An 18,786-nucleotide genomic window follows, 5' to 3' on the forward strand; every position below is an offset into this window, starting at 1 on the left:
CCACAGCACAACTGAGTCTATGCTGACAAATACATGGGCTGTACAACACTAAACGCTGGGCTCCTTCTCACTTGGAGAATCTCAGGTTCCAGGCAGTATTCAATGGACTGAAGAACACACATTTTGGAGTCGGCCTGCCTGGGTTGAGATTTCACTAGCTGTGACATTGGTCATGTTACTCTCTGGCCCTCAGTTTCTTCATCTGCAATATAACACTGGTGCCTACCCCTTGGGGATATGGTGAGGATTCAATAACTAATCCTGTGTTGGTTACTATGTTGGTTACTATTATTCAGCATAGCCTCTCCCTGGGGACAGTTCAGCAACAGTAAGTTGTGGGTGGTGGGGGGCTCACTAAGACTACTTCGTGTCATTACACATGAAAACAACAGCCATCCTTCCAGAAGTCACTCTCCCCGGTGTGCAGTGCTGACAGTCATCACTGTCCCTGCTACAGGCCGAGGGGAAGGGACATAAGAGGCTGTTGCAGAGGGGTTAGGAGCAGGGCTCCTAGGGTCAAGCCTGATTAGGGTTCAAATGCTATCTCTGTCTCTCCTTTCTGTGCATCTGTAGCTAAGTTATTAACCTCACACACTCATGCTACTCATTCTTGAGTGCTCATGTGTGCCAGGCATGTTTGGAAGGATGGGGAGAGGTATGTGACTAAGACTAAGAAGGGGAGGTGTATAGGAGATATCAAACAGAAGCTTTGTTGGCCATGGCTGCCCTTTGCCACATCTAGAGCTCAGCCTGGGGGCTGGGAGGTGAGTCCAGAAAACCTCACCAAAACATCACTGGGAAATTCAAAGGTAAAAGAAGACAAAGAATCAGACTGTGGGTGTGCCCTTGGCAAACACTGCACAAGAACCCTTTGGATCTTTTTTCTTTTCTTTTTTCCTCTTTTCTCTTTTCTTTTTTCTTTTCCTTTCCTTTCCTTTCCTATTTTCTTCCAAATGTTACCATGAATTAACAGCACTCACTGCCGGGCTACTGGAAACATATCTTTTCTGTTTCTGACATAGCATACCTTAAAGTTGGAAAGGAAGCCTTTCATTTGGGGATGCTGTGGGGGTTTATTACTGAGTCTACCCAGAAAGCAATTAGGGTCTGTGAGAGGAAGTAGTACAGAAGGTGGAAGATCTTCAGTAAAATAATTGCAAGGCAACATTTCAGGGTAGTTTAATTTCCTACTGCATTTTAGTGACCAATATAGAAGATATAAAAATGTCATTTATAGAGAAACTCCAACCTTTTGTTTTCCTCGTTATTCTAATAGATCAAATGGAACATATAATATGATTTTTTTTTTAATTTTTCACCAAACACTGTAATCAATCTTTCATGCTACAGATCTGTGTAGTTACTGCTTGTCACACACTCAAAATAGATGTGAATAGGACTTCAACGGAAAGGAAACTCTGCTCTTTTCCCTTCTGGTAACAAGGCAGGAAACTTTACAAATTCCATCCTTAGGCATTTTCCCATTCCGTTTGAGCAGGTTTAACTGAAAGTTACAATGTTTCCAATCTCAAGCACTGAGGTGGTATTGATGGAGACACATTGATGGGGACCTTGGGGTTTTAGGAGGTGAGGGGCAGTTTTTTAATCCATTAGTTTCTTCTGCGTCAGTTCACCACCCAGAACCAACCCCAAGCCTGCCAGGTGAGGTCGGGAGGCATGGGCTGGGTAAGGCAGGACAGCAACCTCCGCCCTAGCTCAACTTATGTGTCAGGGATGGAAGGGACAATGGGCCAGGGCTGCCTGCAGAAATGGCAGGCCCTTCTCCTGCAGGCTCCTCCAACTCATCTGAAGCATCCTCCTCCTCCTCTAAAATCAGCTGATGTGGCCCCATCAGGGACCTCTACAGTCGAACTTTGTTTTCTGCGGCTAGTAACATTGCAAATGCAGAATCTGGCTTCTCAGCAAGGACTTCAGGCTTGTCAAACTCGACCACCTGAAAGTCAGAGAAAAAGAGCTGAAATTGGCAGAAAAGATCCACTCACCTAGAGTCCAAACCACTGAAGCTTCTGGGGAGGTTACGCCAACAACTTCCTGTACCTTCCCATTTTCCATGACCAGAACGAGGTTGCAGTTGAGAACCGTGTTGAGGCGGTGGGCAATGGTCAATACCGTGCAGCCTTTGAAGGCATCTTTGATGGTGCTCTGAACAAGGGTGTCGGTCTTGGAGTCCATGGAGGCGGTGGCTTCATCAAGGAGAATGATCTGTTGAGGAAGGCACATCGTAAAAGTCGCACTAAGCCAAGACTGCAGCTGAGGGAAACTCACGGTCTTAGCTCTACTTATTAAAAAAAGAAGAAGAAGGGCTGAAAAGTCATGAGCTAAGTGTCCATCTCAAAAGGTTAGAAAAATAAGAGCAAAGTAAAAGCCAGTTCACACCTCCTCCATCTCCTTCAGAGGGACTGACTGAAAGAATAAGGTGATATATGACTTACGTCTCTTTTTAAGTTGTTTATTCTAATCTTACAACCTGGTAGGAGGGTTTATCTACCATGCTAACATGAATCAGCATGAGCTATAATAATGTATTTGTTTCTGATCGCAGCTATAACAAATTAGCACAAACTCAAGAGGCTTAAAAACAACACAAAGTTAGTGTCTTGCAGAGCTGGAAGTCAGAAGTCCTAAAGTCAAGTTTTGCCAGGGCTGCATTCTTTTTGCAGGCTCTAGGGAGAAACTGTTCCCTTGCCTGTACCAGCTGCTCTGGCCTGTGTTCCTTGGCTCGTGCTACCTTCCTGGCATTGCTCTAATGTATACTTCCATCGGTCACATCTCCTCTTCTCTTTCTGACTCTCCTGCCTCCCTCTTAGACAGATCTGCATGACTATACTAGGCCCACCCAGGTAATCCAGGAAAATCTCCCACCTCAAAATCCTTGGCTTAATCACATCTGCAAGGCTATCAGTACGTGGACATCTTTGGAGGGGGAGGGCACAGTTCTGCTGACCACAGTGCTGGTTTGCAAGTCAGAGGGCTCGAGCTCAGCTCTAGCTGGCTTGACCGTGGTTAAATTATTTAACTTCCCCAAGACTCCATGTCCTCATCTGTAAAAGGGGGTTATACCTTCTTCGGGGCATGAAACACAAAGACAACACAGCACACAAACCACTTAGCAGCGTATAGTGCCTCAGTCAGGATGGAATGCATGCTGGGGCTGGCTCCCTCCCTGCCATTAGGACATCTACACAACATACACGATGGGTTACACTTTGATCAGGGTTCAGAGAATGGGATTTCTAAAGCAACTGCAACCCGTTCCTTGAAATCAGTAGCCAAGGATGACTAAGTCACTAAGAAAAATGAGTATAAATTTTACAATTCTCATTTCTTAGCATTCTGAAGGTGTTCTTTAACATCCTGGGTGTTGTTTATCAGGCCTCAGGATTGTTCAGGGACAAGGCAAAAAAAAAAGTCAAGAGGCAGATTTCTTATACTCAAACCACTTAGGAGAACAGAGAGAATACCTAAGCAAGGCTTCCCAGGGGGAGGCCCAGGGGAGGCAGGTGCTATTGCTGTAAATGGCTGTTATTTTTCAATTTTTACCCCTTACAACTTTGTCTTAAAAGAAAGTGATCGGTTTTTAAATGGCTCAATTGTTCTCTCTTTGGTGAAAGACAAACGCGTGGCTCTACCTCCTGGATTGAGTGGCGCTGCGGGAAATATCCAAAATTTGACCAATCCATTTTCCGTGCTGTTTCCTTACTTTTGAATTACGGAGAAGCGCTCGGGCCATACAAAGCAGCTGACGTTCCCCTACTGAGAAGTTTTCTCCATTTTCTGTGACTTCTGCCTGTAATTTTTCCGGGAGTTTCATTATCTATAAAACACAGAAAATGTCACATTTATGCTGATGATCTATAAAATTGTCCTGCATCGTCTATATTGATTGTCCCCTTCTCATGCATTCATCAGCTGGCTTTATTTTACTGAGGAAAAGAAAATACAAAACAACAATCATTTCATCGCAAACAGGCACCAGGGAAAGACCAGGGAGTAGGCGGACATTAATAATTTAAAATCACAGTATGATTCATATAGCCCCGTAGACACCTTGCCAAAAGAGGACAAATGGTGCACATATGGCTCCAGACAAACACAAACGAAGCGTAAATGGCTTCCAGGGTCCCTAGTTCCCTAGACAAAATAGACATGGGATGGGAGAGTTTTCTAGTCATCAAAGAAAGGCAAGGAAGTATCTGATTTATACAGTCATAGTGGCATTGGGGCATGCTCACCTTGGTACCAAGTCTTGGTGGAAACAATCCCCTCTATGCTGCAGAGGTGGCCACGCTCACCTGCTGACCCCAGCTGCAGCTCTTATAGGACAGGACCCCATCTCACAGAAACTGGCCATATTTGCCATTCCTGGAGCATGCCATGCCCCCTCACCTTCCTGGGGCTTCTCTGTTCCCAGAAGCAAATAAGGCTATTGGCAGAGCAGAAGGATGCCCCATCTGCTCTAGAGTCAGATGCACTTGGGTTCAAGTCTCCATTCTGCCATTTACTAGCTTACACATATTTCTTCCCTGAGTCTTCATTTCTGTACCTCTAAAAATCAGGGTAGGAGTCCCAACCTCAGAGGGTTATAGTCAGGACAGGACCAAATGAGATAATGCATGCAGAGCTCTTGACTGGACCATTGCAGAGGCCTAATACATATTATCTATTGTTGCTTTAAACAATAGAGAGTAAATAAGGATCACATTCTACTGACATATGTGATGCCAACAAATAAGCCTGGCCAAATGCTGGCCCAGCGCTTGTCCAATTCAAACCTGGGCCAGGTATTTGGGGCCCTGGTGCTGAGAAACAGGTTCATCCTGGACAGCCCCAGAGACCTACTGTGTCTCTCATGAATGTCCTCTCCAGAACCTGCCAGATCATCTCATCTGAGTGGTTCTCAAAGGGATCCAAGTTGTACCTGCAATAAAGGAAAGAGCAGGGAGCTGGATTTCTGAGGAAGACAGGATGGGGGGAGCATGTTTTCTGCAGCCTGTGGGAGAGAGTAAGAGGTGGTGTGTGATGACTCCTTTGCCTCCAAAAGTAGTGCTTAGCCCAGGACAATGGTCCGTAAAATAACCAACCTCAGACCAAGAGAGCAAGAACCCACAGCTCTGTGATGGGGCAGAGACCACCAAGGCAGAAGAGATAGCACTGAGCAAGGCACTCAGGAAGACACATTTGTCCTCACAATGGCCGTTTACGGCAGAATGCATTTGGCCCTCTGCAAATTCTTGGTGGAGGTGAAGGGGTGGGATTCACTCTGCCATTGCATTCACTACACCTTCAGAAGCAAGAGGTATAGCTGCAGCTCCCAGGCCCTTGCCCAGGGTATGTATCCCACTTGCAGGGTGTGAGTCTAGTATACAGCCTACTACTTGATCTGGTGCTCCATGGGAGAAATATTCCTCTCATCAGAGGGGCAGCCATTGTGCTGGACTAAATGAGAAACTGGCTTTCTCCTTGTCCCTTAACATCAGATCTTGAGTCCTAAAAGTTGCAACCCTACCATTCTTATACTTGAACAACTTCTGTTCACTCCCCAGTGGGAATAAATTGATGCACTGTCCTATGGACGGCTACATACACAGGGAAACCACTTATTTTATTTCGCAAAATGGGCTCTTCTGAGAGTGGCCATTGGTAAACATGATAGGATGCTGAGACACAGGCATAAACCGGGGCTCTCCAGGACCAACTGGGATATCTGCTTACCCTATGTGTAAGCATCTCGCTTATTGGTGATGTAGCTCATAAGATACAGGTAATGTTCAGGGCCCTAGTCCTTGGCTCCTCCCAAGGTTTCACTGAAGAGCAGGTACTTGCAGTGCTCGTGAGCACCTCAGGATGCTGCTTCTCTTATCCCCACTGTGGGCACTTCACCAAGCTCCTGGCTGGTCTGATTTTACCATCCAAAAAATAGATGCATGACGATCAAAAACAGCTACCTTACTGTACCTACAAACAGGACAGGATCCTGAGGGATCACAGTCAGCTTGGTTCTGAGGTCTTCCAAACCAATCGTGCAGATATCCACCTCATCAATGAAGATCGTACCACCGGCTGGCTCCACTAGACGAAACAAGGCCATTCCCAATGATGACTTTCCTGGGAACAATAAAAGCAAGAACAGCAAATCAAACATCAGTTTGCACTTCCATCATATCCAAGTATCTCATCAAGGGAATTTCTAATGCAGTGAAATGTCTCCATGCAGATGACCATGCAGACAGAAAGGCCTCACTCTGTGCAGGTAATCCACTGCCCTAACGCGGCTAACCTGCCCATCCCTGCAGGGGCTGTTAACACAAGACTCATCCTCTGGGCCTCGTTTCACCAGAATGATTCTCATTTAATTAATTCAAAAACTGATGTGTGATTGTTTCCAACTCCGTACACCCATTCAACCTGAAATCCTAATTTACAGTAAAGAGATTTGAGGGGAAAAAAACCAGCCAATCCACCACACACACACACACTCACACACACACACACACACACACACACACACACACACACACCACCCTCTGGTGTGGCTTAACCAGCACACCCAGTGGAAATGCAAAGAAAACAACCTGAAAAAAGCATAGTCAGAGCTCACCAGAACCTGTTCTTCCAACAATCCCAACTGTCTGCCCACTTTGAATGACCAAGTTCAGCCCGTCAAGAACAAGGGGAGTGTTGTCTCTGTATCTCATCTGATAGTCTCTGAATGTTATCTCCCCACGGCTGGGCCAGTCATGCGGACAGGTTTCCACTCTGAGGGGGTGAGTGCACTCAGGAACACAGGTCTGAAAAGCAGAATGACCAATGACAGGTTAATAATCATTCACTTTTCCATCCATTTAATTAATTCATTCATTCCCACAATTCTAGGTCCTCGTGTTCTTGGTGGTGAGCTAGACCAATAAATTCAGTCAAGAACTTACATTCCAGTGGGGAACTCAGATGATAAACAAGAAGTGAAATCAGAAGTGACGACAATAAAACAGAGTATTGTAACAGAATACAGAATGTGTGTGATGGAAATGGGAGGCAGAATAAAAGTAACTTAAGGGTTGAAGAAGGCATCTATGAGGATGTGGCATACAAGCTGAGACCTGGAATGCTGCAAAAATGCCTGCTATAAGAAGATTTGGGTCCAGAGCCTTTTAGGCAGAGTGGACAGCTAGTGCAAAGGCCCCGAGCCCAGGGCAAGCTTGGTCACTTTGAGGAATAGAAAGAAAAATCATGTGGCTGGAGCTTAGTGAATAGAGAGATGGATAACTATAAGGGACAGCTCCTACTGGGCCTTGTGGGCCTGGGCAAGTGTCAGCCGTGTGACCTTGAAGCTATATGACAAATCCAGACCAAATCTTGAGACTTACAGAATTCAATCAGATATAATTTCAATATCTGCCAGAGTCATCATGGTGTTAGAAGTAAGAAGATGACAAGAAGGCAGAATGTCAGGTTCAGAGGTCTTTAAAGTGACATGGAAAAGACATTTTAGTTTCCAAAAAAATCCAAGAAATGCAAAGTCTAAGTAAGGAGCAGAGCAACTTGGCTATGTTATAAGACCAACCCCTCCTCTGTAATGATGAGTCTTTGTTAGAGATAAGAAGACCCTCATGTGCCCTTGTACGGTGGTTGACCAGCCCAAATCTGTGATAAGCAACCACAATTAGCTGAGAAAATAACTGTATTCTTAGTGAATATTTTTAACCCCCAGTTGACCTAGAATTCATAACAAAAATATTTAAGAGAAGTTTGAGGCACCTGGGTGGCTCAGGCTGTTAAACGTCTGACTCTTGATTTCAGCTCAGGGTCATGAGTTCAAGCCTCACATTGAGCTCCATGCCCAATAAAATATATATATTTAAATTTATATATTTATAAATATATATATTTAAGAGAAGCAAAATTATAACAGTAATATTATCAGTTTAAGGATTCTGCATATTTGGTGTTTTAAGTATAATAATATTAGTAACATAAGGGCCTGTGATTCTAATTTAAAATGTATAATTGAATAATTTATTTAAACATGATTTTAAGTTAAAAGCTTACTGTTCATCTACAGCATTGGGATGGTTATGCAAATTTAAAGCTTACTGTATTTATAAGTGTAATTTATTAGATTTATATAACCTCTGGAAGGTTTGCTTGTTAAATCAGATAATCAAGATACTTAAGAAGGGAATAAAATGCGCTAAATTTTAAAATACAGTTTAAAATGTTTTAAAGAGATTAAGTTTGTAAATGGGGCTAAATGCTATTCAGAGTCCCTTAAAAGTGATTGCTTAACTTGTCTAGGCTTCTTTTCAAAGAATTGCAGGATTTGTAAGTTGAACATAAAAGCATTTAGAGAAGGGGCACCTGGGTGGTAGAGTCAGTTGAGCGTCCAACTCTTGGTTTCGGCTAAGGTCATGATCTCAAGGTCATGAGATCAAGCCCCGCATAGGGCTCCTTGCTCAGTGGGGAGTCTGCGTGAGATTCTCTCTCTCCTTCTTCCCTTCTTCCTCTCCTGCCCCACCCCCCGTGCTCTCTCTCTAAAATAAATAAATCTTAAAAAAAAACCTTTTAGAGAAGAGTTCAACCATTGTTTTTTTGCAATTTACAATTTCAGCCAATCAAATATTAATTTTTAGGAACTAAAGTTAGCCACTGATTTCTCTTTTTGTGTGGAGAAACTGCCCTCGAGGAAAAATGTTTTAAAAGGTGTATCTTCGGGCACCTGGGTGGCTCAGTTGGTTAAGCAACTGCCTTCAGCTCAGGTCATGATCCTGGAGTCCCGGGATTGAGTCCCGCATCAGGCTCCCTGCTCGGCAGGGAGTCTGCTTCTCCCTCTGACCCTCCTCCCTCTCATGCTCTCTGTCTCTCATTCTCTCTCTCTCAAATAAATAAATAAAATCTTTAAAAAAAAAAAAAAAGGTGTATCTTCTTCAACCTCAAGAACTTTAGAGTAAATATGGGTTTTAAGAAGAGGGTTGTGGTCCCATTTCAGTTTTCAAAAAGATGCCTTTCACATGTCTAAAAAATCAAATGCCTACATAAGTTTTGCCAGAGTTAACTAGCCCCTCCTCTGGCATGCACAAATTTCTTACCAAAATATACTCTCTGAGCAACTCCACGGAGGTGAATTTGGCCTGGGTCTCTGTCCCTGTGCGCACGCACACTTGGAGCAGTCCACTTAGCTATTGTAGAGAAGCAAGCAGCTGGGTTAGAACCCTTTCCTCCCTTGGATTCCACTGTCCCACTTTCAGGGGAAGCCCTTGTGAAGTACCGTTCCCCAGTCTCACTCAAGGCCACACAAAGAGTAGGCCTGCATTCCCAGCCAAGTGCTTAGAAGTGAAGATACTGGGGTGTTTTGCCTTTAAACATTTCCTGTGCATTTAGAAACAAATGGGTAATGACATTTTCCCTGGCACTCCAGATGGCAAGTACCATCCCACCACAGTATCACTTGATCACTCTTAGTCTGAGCGACAGGAAGATGCTGATGAGCTGGAATCTCCCAGGGCCACAGAACTGCTGGGTATCCCCCCACCTTGCTGCCATCTGGTGGGGTCCTGTACCTCTATGCCCTCCCTGCTTTAACCTATCCACAACGAAACAGCAATTGAAATCCAATCACCACAGATCATCAGAGTAGAAGAAAACCATTAAGCCCGTCTGTTTGCTTCAGACATGAGAAAATCTAGGCTCAGAGTGGGGAATGTGGCTTGTTAAGGTTACCCACCTCAGGCCAGGATCCCCCAGAAGCCAACTCTGAAATTTGAGTATAAGCAGTATATTAGGGCAGATTGAATGGTGGTCCCCCTAAAAGGTATGTTTGCACCCAAATCCCTGAGACCTGTGAATGTTACCTCATTTGAAAAAATGATCTTTGCAAGTGTAATTAAGGATCTTGAGATCATCCTGGATTAGATGGACCTAAATCCAATGACAAGTGTCCTTCCAAGAGACAGAGGAAGAGAAGACACAAAAGAGAAGAAGATGCGAAGGCAGAGGCAAAGATTGAAATGATGCAGCTACAAGCCAAGGAATGCCCAGGAATGCCAAGAGCCACCAGAAGCTGGGAGGGACAAGGAATGGACTGTCCTCTAGAGCATTCAGAGGGCACAAGGTCCTGTCTACACCTTTGGGACTTCCGACCTCTAAAACTGTGAGAGAATAAATTTCTCTGGTTTTAAGCCACTAACTTATGGTAATTGGTTACAGCAGCCCTAGGAAACTAATCCAGGAGGTGGACCCTAAAAGTACCAGTAGGAGCTGGGAGAAGTGGGGCACAGAAGAGACGGTAAGTCACAAGAGGTTTAGTTGTGGGCAACTGAAACTTGATCCCACTGGAAGCTCTGGGACACTGCATGGAACACACTTGAGTTGTCCTGAGGAAGCTGGGCTACATCTCCACTGACCCCCTTCAATCATTGCTGGGCCACTTCCAGCTGGGGGAACTCCCCACACCTGTAGGCTGCTCTGGGCTTGGACTGATCACCTTCCTTTAGCAGCAGGATGCCAACTGACCTGCGCTGGAAGGTTGGTGCACCAACAGCACCTGTCTCAGTTGCAAGGTGGGCTAGTGGGCTCGAGGCAGGACCAGGTCTTCTTTCTCTAGGTGAGCAGTGACTGTGGGCCAGGTACTGCTGGGGGGTCCTGGTTTTCCAGGGCTGAATATGAAGAACAAAACCCCTGCTCTCATGAGGCTAATGTTCTAGTAGGCTGGCAGGAGAAGACAGGGGTAATTTCAAGAAATGGTGAGAATGCCAGTAAAACAGGATGACGTGAAAGAGGGCCAGGTTTGGGGGTGGGGTTGCCTCAGTTAGGGAAGTTAAGGAACTGTGTGAGTGGAGGCATTTACAGTAAGAAGTCCATGAGGTAAATTCAAGGTTTGGGTAGCTCTGAGTAGCAGCAAGTGGCCTTAACAGGAAGGAGGCAGTGTGGCCCAAGCAGGTGAATGAGGGGAGGAGTGGTATAGGTCCAGACCCTTTTCAGGGTTCCCTTGCTGCTTCCCGGCTTAACACGTGCCACTGGCTTTCCATTTCTCTTAGAGAATGGCTCTTGACCTGGGTAATTATGCCCTTCAGGAGACATTTAGCAATGTCTAGGGATACTTTTGGTTGTCACAGCCTTGGAGGAGGGAGGTTCTACTAGGATTTCCTGGTTAGAGATTAAGGAGGCTAACATCCCACAACACATAGGATAGCCTCTCACAAAGAGGATCATCCAGCCCAAATGTCCATAGTGCTTCAGTTGAGAACTCTTTCTTAGAATATAAGCAACTCCCCTGCCATGGGTGACAAAGCCCTGCAGAGTCTATCCCTGCCAATGCCTCAGACCTTATTTTCTACCAATCTGGTCAAACTATATGACCTTCTGAGTTCCTCAAATGCACCAAGCTCCTGCTTATCCCAAACCTTGCCCTGGCCCCTCAGCCTGAAGCATTCTGCCTTCTATCTTCTCTGGTTCTTTGTCATTCATGTATCAGTTTGGAAGTCACCTCCTGGCAGAGGTCTCCTCTGACTATAGGATCTAATGTTGCTTCCCCACTGACAGTCACATTCCCTGTCTTATTATCTTCATAACACTTAAACAATTTCCAAAGTCTTCTCATTGATTTACTTGGGCACTTATTTATTCCATCCCATGTTATATCTCTTTTTATCCCATGGAGTATAAGCTCCGTAAGGGCAGAGACCTGTCCAGCTTGTTCATTGCTGAATCCACAGCACCTCCCAGAGTTCCTGGCTCATGGTAGGTGCTCAGTGGCTATCTAGTCAGTGAATGAATGAACCCTGCCCTTGAGAAGGGCTTATACATGTTTTGTTAAATTCAAGGGTATCAGCCCCTCAAGGCTCCGGGCAGCCCTCCACAAGTTTAGAACTCCCCTGTCAGCACAGTGCTGGCCCCAGTAAGTGCTCATTCTCCTCCATGATGTTATGTGATGTCACTTTACATTCACTTTCTGCTCTGTGGGACTTCACACATCTAGGGAGTCTCATCTGTTCTCAAGGGAAACTCTGTCATTTGGATTCTGTGTTCTCCAAAGAGGGCTAATGCTCAACAAAGCCATAAAGCCAGCTAGAGAAGTGTTCCCCTAGATCTCAGTGTGTTCAAATTCTCTAGCCTCACAGCAATGTTTGAAAATAATCTTATGGAAAGCTGATGATACCCCCAAAAAGCACAACCTCAGTTGAGGAAAGCTGTTTCTCTTGGACCAAGTATGGGAATCTATTCAATATCATCTGCTTTCTATCTTACTAGGCAACAACAAATAAAAACATCCATCAATTAGGGAAACTGCCTACCCAAGAAAAATTCATTTTTTCCCACTTAAGATAAAGACCTGAGAATATATTTTTGTTCCTTCCCCTTCCCAAAATGCCATTAAAATGATATCAGAGAGATTTTCAAAAAGGAATAGACCTTTAAGGGCAAGGGGGTTGGGAAGAGATATCTGAATGAAAGAGTCACAGATTTCTGGAAGATGGAAAAGGGAAGAAAAGCCTTTTGACAGAATGGAGGCAGAATGTCCTGCAGGGGCTTACAGAGCCTTCTATCTAGCAGAACTCAGACAGGCTCTGGGTGTGAGAAGGAGCCACAGAGAGACTGATTTGATTGGTAGTCTGTCTATAGACCAATCTATTCCCCTCCCCTCATCTTTCTCCCAACCAGAGGTAGCGGGACACTTTATCCCCTAGACAACACGCACACCAAGATTCACACTCAGATGGGTATCAGACCCAAATGACATGGGTTCAAAGCATAGCTCTCACACATGACAGGTGTGTGATGTTGGACAAGTCTTTCTGAGCCTCAGTATTCTCATCTGTAAAATGAGGACTATGGCAGTACCTGACTCATAGGGTTGTTATGGGAATAAATGAATTAATTTACATACAAGACTTACAACAGTACCCAAAATGGCATGTGTTTCCTGATTATTATTATTATTCTCTATTACTATTATTTCCCTATTACTGTTACTTTCCAAAAGAAAAAACACCAAAGCAACCAAAATGAGAAGTCAGTATTATTTGTCATGGACATCACGGTTGTCTCTCCAGCATTCTTTTCCTGCTCTCTATTGTGGGACAGCTGTGTGACTTGGGGGTCAGATGGGGTATGAATCCTAAGCCAATCATCCTAATTCTATTGGCCTAAGCCAATCATCACAACTCTATCCAGGCACTAATTCTGGGATGCCCAAATTAATCCAGTAAGAGTAAAGCTCAGGGCTTTTGCTCAGTGGCTAGGGTAGGAAAAGCTCTGTTTCTCCTTCCTTCCTGTTACAGCCCTCAGAGACTGTCAGTCGCCATTGTACAACCATGAAGGAAGTCATCACAGAATAAGGACAAAGCCAGGGGCTATGATCCAACTGTTCCTGAAGCCCACATAACCGCCAGGCCTTTTAATGATGTAAGCCAGTAAGTTCTTTATTCTTTGAACCCATTTGAGTTGGATCTTCTATTACATGCATCCTCCTTGATATGCCCTATGCCAGAGCCTCCAGGCCAAGCCTAACCTTACATGAGGTGTTACCTGGATGATGTAAGACAAAGACAAGCCTTTGGATGAAGCACTAATTGAGGAGAAGCTCAGGGTCACCAACAAGGCCACAATGAAGGTAACGATGTTCATGAGGACGTCCATTCTAAGAGCAAACCACCTGAGAGCACAGTTAAAGTATAGGAGGTGGCTCGAGTTTTCATCATTTAGCATCTTAAACCTAAAATTAAAAGATCAGACAAAACAGGAGATCAGGTGTGCTTCCAAAACTTAGGGTTGGGGCTACTGGAAAATTAAGGCAAGGGGAATTTTTAACCAAGGGCTAATGCACTTTACATAGGAATCCCTTACAAAGATAGAAAAATATCCATACTCTAAAATCTGCTGCCATAGGTATCTTTGATTTGCACATATCCCATGTGACAGTATTGTGCTGAGTGGGTTCTTTCTCTTTCCCAGAACTGGCAACTAGAACTCACAGCTGAGAACAAAAGGTGCTCAGTATCTCATGCTCTACAATCAAAAGATCCCTATTTTGGAGTCAGCCACTCCCTACAAAGGCCTTGTGGAATTGATAGTTGGCCCCCTTGATCCATAAAAGGGGGGAGGGCTGGTTTGTGGAGGAGGTTGCCTTTAGGGAGAATCAATGTTTATGACGGTAAAATAAGGGAAAGGAGGATGCTTGCTTCCCTCCTCAAATCAGAGAAAGAAGATTCACGGCAATTGCTTATAAAGCTGGGGGTCTCCTTTAGAAGAAAAAGCCAACATCTTGTACCCCTGCTGTGTATTCACTGAGCCAAAGAGGAGAAGGGCACAGGGTAGAGGGACAGAGCGATGACAACACCAAGGTTGAGGGCAAGACCCGCCCCTAGAGTTGCTCATTCCCCAGATGTGTGGAAGACAGATCCTGCCCATTCCTGCTGTTGCTGCAGTTTGGGGGTGCAAAGAAGTGACTTTTGGTGCTGCAGTCTTAATGCAGTATTCTTCCGCATGAGGCAAAGAGGCCCTGCATCAAAGGAATGCAGTGTGAGACTGCCCAGGAAGAGCTCTCTGGAAGACCCAGGCAGGTCTTGCCCATCAGCAATGCCCAGCAGAGCTGCTAGGGATTTGGTCCTGTTGGAGCCCCCACCTTGCCACACCAGATCACCACAATTTGCTGGACTAGCAGAAATGAGCAGCAGGAAGGAAAGAATGGCCCGAGGATGTGTCCTCCCCCACTCCATTCCCCTGCACCAGCTTCAGGGAACCAGGCTCAGAGAAAAGGGGGAGGATGTTTAAAAGAATAGATCAGGGGTTTCCCAGCAGCACACCTGCCCCCCATCCTGCACAGCTCATACACAAAGCACCGTGTTACTACTCCAAGCCTCTGGGTATGTTAGGGAGGGAATACAGTGGACCCTTGAACAACACAGGTTTGAACTGCATGGGTCTACCTATGCATGGATTTTTTTCAATAAATACAATGTGGTACTGTAAATGTATTTTCTCTTCCTTATGATTTTCTTAATAACACTTTCTTTAGCTTACTTTATTGTAAGATTACAGTATGTAATACATACAACCTATGAAATATGTTGTTAATTGACTGTTTATGTCATCAGGAAGGCTTCCAGTCAATAGTAGGTTATTAGTAGTTAAGTTTGGGGGGAGTCAAAAGTTAGATGCAAATTTTCAACTGTGTGGGGGGTTGATGCTCCCAAACCTGCATGGTTCGAGGGTCAACTGTACATTCAAGATGGAAATTTTAGCTGAGCTGAACCATTAACCACAAGAGACATCAGGTCAACTGCCACTGAAGGTTCCCCTGATCTATTGGGAAAGGGGCTTCATCAGAACAACTGGTAGAAATTATTGCGAAAAAACGAAAACCTTTCAATGTTTAAACCCCTAAAGAGTTAAGATTCCTCCACTGCTACAATCACAATCATCCTCAGGCATTGCTGTTCCATCTTGTTCCAGAACTCCTCAAAAGACTGTCTGGAAGCACCTCTGACCAGCCGTGCTGGGGCCTGTAACACCCTCCCCCTTCTGTTTCCACCCTAACTTATTTTCCCCAGAGCTTAGTTAAAATATTCTTCCAAACACCGTGGTGTTTCTATCCTTTAGCTTATAAAGCCTACAAATGCAGCTGACGGTTTAAGTGACTTAGAAGTCATGTGTTGTCCTATCTGTGTGGTTGGTTAGACTGCACAGGAACAAAAGAAACAGATTGGAATTTGACCTCAAGGCTCTGTTCAGTCCTGTGGCATTTTTGTCTGGTGACAAAAGCAATACATGTCAGAAGCCCAAGCCCTCTGGAAAGTCCACGGCAGGAAAGAAAGTATTAAAAGAAGGGGACCAAGGACCCCATCAATCATGTAGGACTCAGCTGTCCCATAGAATTTCCCTGAAAACCTTGGATGAGAATCTGCAGGAAGACAAAGCTTGTATCTGTTTTGTTTGTCCTGAGTAAGTCAATGAATGACTCCATGGACAGGAGCCTTTCCTCATGACCAGGACATGGGAAGGTCCATGTGTGATGCAGGACTCTTGACAGATGACATGCAGGTTAAACTAGGAACAGCACAGCCACTGATTGAACTAAAGGCAAGCTGGCATGCCGAGTCTACACTGAAATCCTAGGTAGCGAAGTGTGGGAAGAGAGAGAGAGAGAATTAGACCCAAACTTGGAGTGTGTGTTAGGTTTTTTTTTTTTAAGATTTTATTTATTTATTTGACACAGAGAGAGAGCACACAAGCAGGCAGAGCAGCAGGCAGAGGGAGAGAGAAAAGCAAGCTCCCCACTAAGTAGACAGCCCAATGTGGGGCTCAATCCAAGGACACTGAGATCATGACCTGAGCTGAAGGCAGGTGCCCCAAGCTTTAGGTTTTTAAGGTGGGAAAATATAGGGAAACAAACAAACAAACAGAACAAAATGGAACACCCAATGTGGCAGATATTGCTATGGATTCACCAAACTCCATTTTCTTTTCCTCCTATGGGCACAGCTGGACTCCATTTCCCAGCCTCCCTTGCAGTTTGGTGAGCCCATGTGAATGAAGTCTGGTCAATGAGTGTGCAGAAATGATGAGTATCTTCAGTGGAGTTAACTCATAAAAATTTCCCATGAGGTTCTGAATCCATTCCTCACCTTATCTTTCAGTTAGACACAGAGGATCCTGGAGAAGACCCCCAAGGCCTTCAGGATGGAAAAGCCCCAGGTAGAACAACACCCCTTTCCCCTGCCCTATGGACTCTCATTAAAATGTGACTCTAGGAAGAATAAACACATACTGTGTTAAGCCCCTAAAATTTGGAGGTCTTTGCTACCACAGTGAGCCTACATGGTTGATACAATTTATACTGTATTTTAGAAGTTTGGAGCTGGAAGACTCCAGAGAAATTTACTCATCTAGTCCCCACATTTTAAAAAGAAGGAAAGTGCTGTATCCATCAAGTAAAATATAATATGGCCTTTAAAACTTTATATTTATGAGAAATATGTTATAACATTTAAAAAATGCCATTTAAAAATAAAACGAGACAAACATGATTATGAGTACTTAAGAAATAGAAAAAATGAAAGACTGGAAGGAAATATATGAATATACTAATGGGATTTGGGTTGGGGACCTATGAGTGATTTTTTTCCTTCTTTTTCCTGCTTCCTCCTACTTTCCTGAATTGGACACATTTTGCTTCTACTGCAAAAAATAAAACATGTAAATTCACATGCTGAGGTTGTCATTGAATGAGCTCACCACTTTTGGGGCCCCAGATACTAGGGAGAAAGTCCTAGTGCCTTAGACTGCTCCTTCTTGATTCTGCCAGCAATTCACCAACTGAGTCCCCAGCATCCCAACTTCCCTTCTCAGAGCCAGAGAAGCCATCTATTCCTGTTACCTCCCATTCAGGGTCAGGGGTGAAGTGGGGAGCCCTGGAGCAGGGGCCCGGCACTGGACTCACTTGCTAATGCAGTCCTCCTTCTTGTCATAGGCGTGGATGATGCCCAGGCCCTGCATGGATGAAGTGATGTGGGAGAACCAAGGAGACCGGCTGATGTTCTCCACCTTCTTGAGTTCCTGGACTCCTCTATGGAAAATGCTGTGGGTAAATCAAGAGGGCCACAAAATGGGGTCTCGGAGGGCTCGCTCTTAGCACACACAGGTCCGACTATGCACTCAAGACAAAGTTTAAGTCAGATGGATGCCATATAACTAGGGAGAAGGGGTTGGCCCACCACTCTCCTCTAGGACAGGCCATCCTGGTTGTGGGACAGATGGGGTCTCAGAAATGTGTCTCCGACATGAATAAACATTTTTCCAAAGAAGACATCCAGATGGCTAACAGACACATGAAAAGATGCTCAACATCACTCATCATCAGGGAAATACAAATCAAAACTACAGTGAGATATCACCTCACACCTGTCAGAATGGCTAAAATTAACAACACAGGAAACAACAGATGTTGGCAAGAATGCAGAGAAAGGTGAACTCTCTTACACTGTTGGTTGGAATGCAAACTGGTGCAGCCATTCTGGAAAACAGTATGGAGGTACCTCAAAAAGTTCAAAATAGAACTATCCAGCAATTGCACTACTAGGTATTTACCCAAAAGATACAAAAATACTGATTCAAATGGATGCTTGCACCGTGATGTTTATAGCAGCATTATCAACAATAGCCAAATTATGGAAAGAGCCCAAATGTCCATCGACTGATGAATGGATAAAGAAGATGTGGTATACACACACGCACGTGCACGCACACACACACACACACACACACACACACACACACTGGAATATTACTCAACCATCAAGAAAGAATGAAATCTTGCCATTTGCAATGACATGGATGGAGCTAGATTGTATTATGCTAAGTGAAGTCAGTCAGAGAAAAACAAATACCATATGATTCCACTTATATGTGGAATTTAATAAACAAAACAGATGAACATGGGGGAAAATAAAAGAGAGAGAGGCAAACCATAAAACAGACTTAACTATAGAGAACAAACTGTGGGTTGATGGAGGGACATAGGTGGGGGAATGAGTTGAATGGGTGATGGGCATTAAGGAGGGCACTTGTGATGAGCACTGGGTGTTGCATGGAAGTGATGAATCACTAAATTCTACTCCTGAAACTATTATTACATTATATGTTAACTAACTGGAATTTAAACCTGAAACTACAAAGGAAGGAAGGAAGGAAGGAAGGAAGGAAGGAAGGAAGGAAGGAAGGAAGGAAGGAAGGAAGGAAGGAAGGAAAGAAAGAAGGAAGGAAGGGAGGAAA

The 18,786-nt window shown here is 44.5% G+C and overlaps 1 protein-coding gene across 1 annotated transcript in view; it reads right to left on the reverse strand.

Moving 5' to 3' along the window:
• Positions 1-1,563: 1,563 nt before the first annotated feature.
• Positions 1,564-18,786, reverse strand: part of ABCC12 (ATP binding cassette subfamily C member 12) — a 67,401-nt gene continuing 50,178 nt past the window's right edge. Inside the window, exons 21-29 of the mRNA XM_032424303.1 lie at positions 17,456-17,593; positions 13,543-13,699; positions 9,105-9,194; positions 6,620-6,809; positions 5,967-6,126; positions 4,861-4,939; positions 3,722-3,835; positions 2,059-2,223; positions 1,564-1,954 (exon numbers count right to left, since the gene is read on the reverse strand). Of these exons, the coding sequence (XP_032280194.1) occupies positions 1,862-1,954; positions 2,059-2,223; positions 3,722-3,835; positions 4,861-4,939; positions 5,967-6,126; positions 6,620-6,809; positions 9,105-9,194; positions 13,543-13,699; positions 17,456-17,593 (1,186 nt within the window). The 3' untranslated portion in view covers positions 1,564-1,861. The remainder of the gene's footprint in view (positions 1,955-2,058; positions 2,224-3,721; positions 3,836-4,860; positions 4,940-5,966; positions 6,127-6,619; positions 6,810-9,104; positions 9,195-13,542; positions 13,700-17,455; positions 17,594-18,786) is intronic.

This window comes from Phoca vitulina, unplaced genomic scaffold (assembly GCF_004348235.1).
Source record: "Phoca vitulina isolate PV1807 unplaced genomic scaffold, GSC_HSeal_1.0 scaffold30, whole genome shotgun sequence".
NCBI classification, from domain to species: Eukaryota; Metazoa; Chordata; class Mammalia; order Carnivora; family Phocidae; genus Phoca; species Phoca vitulina.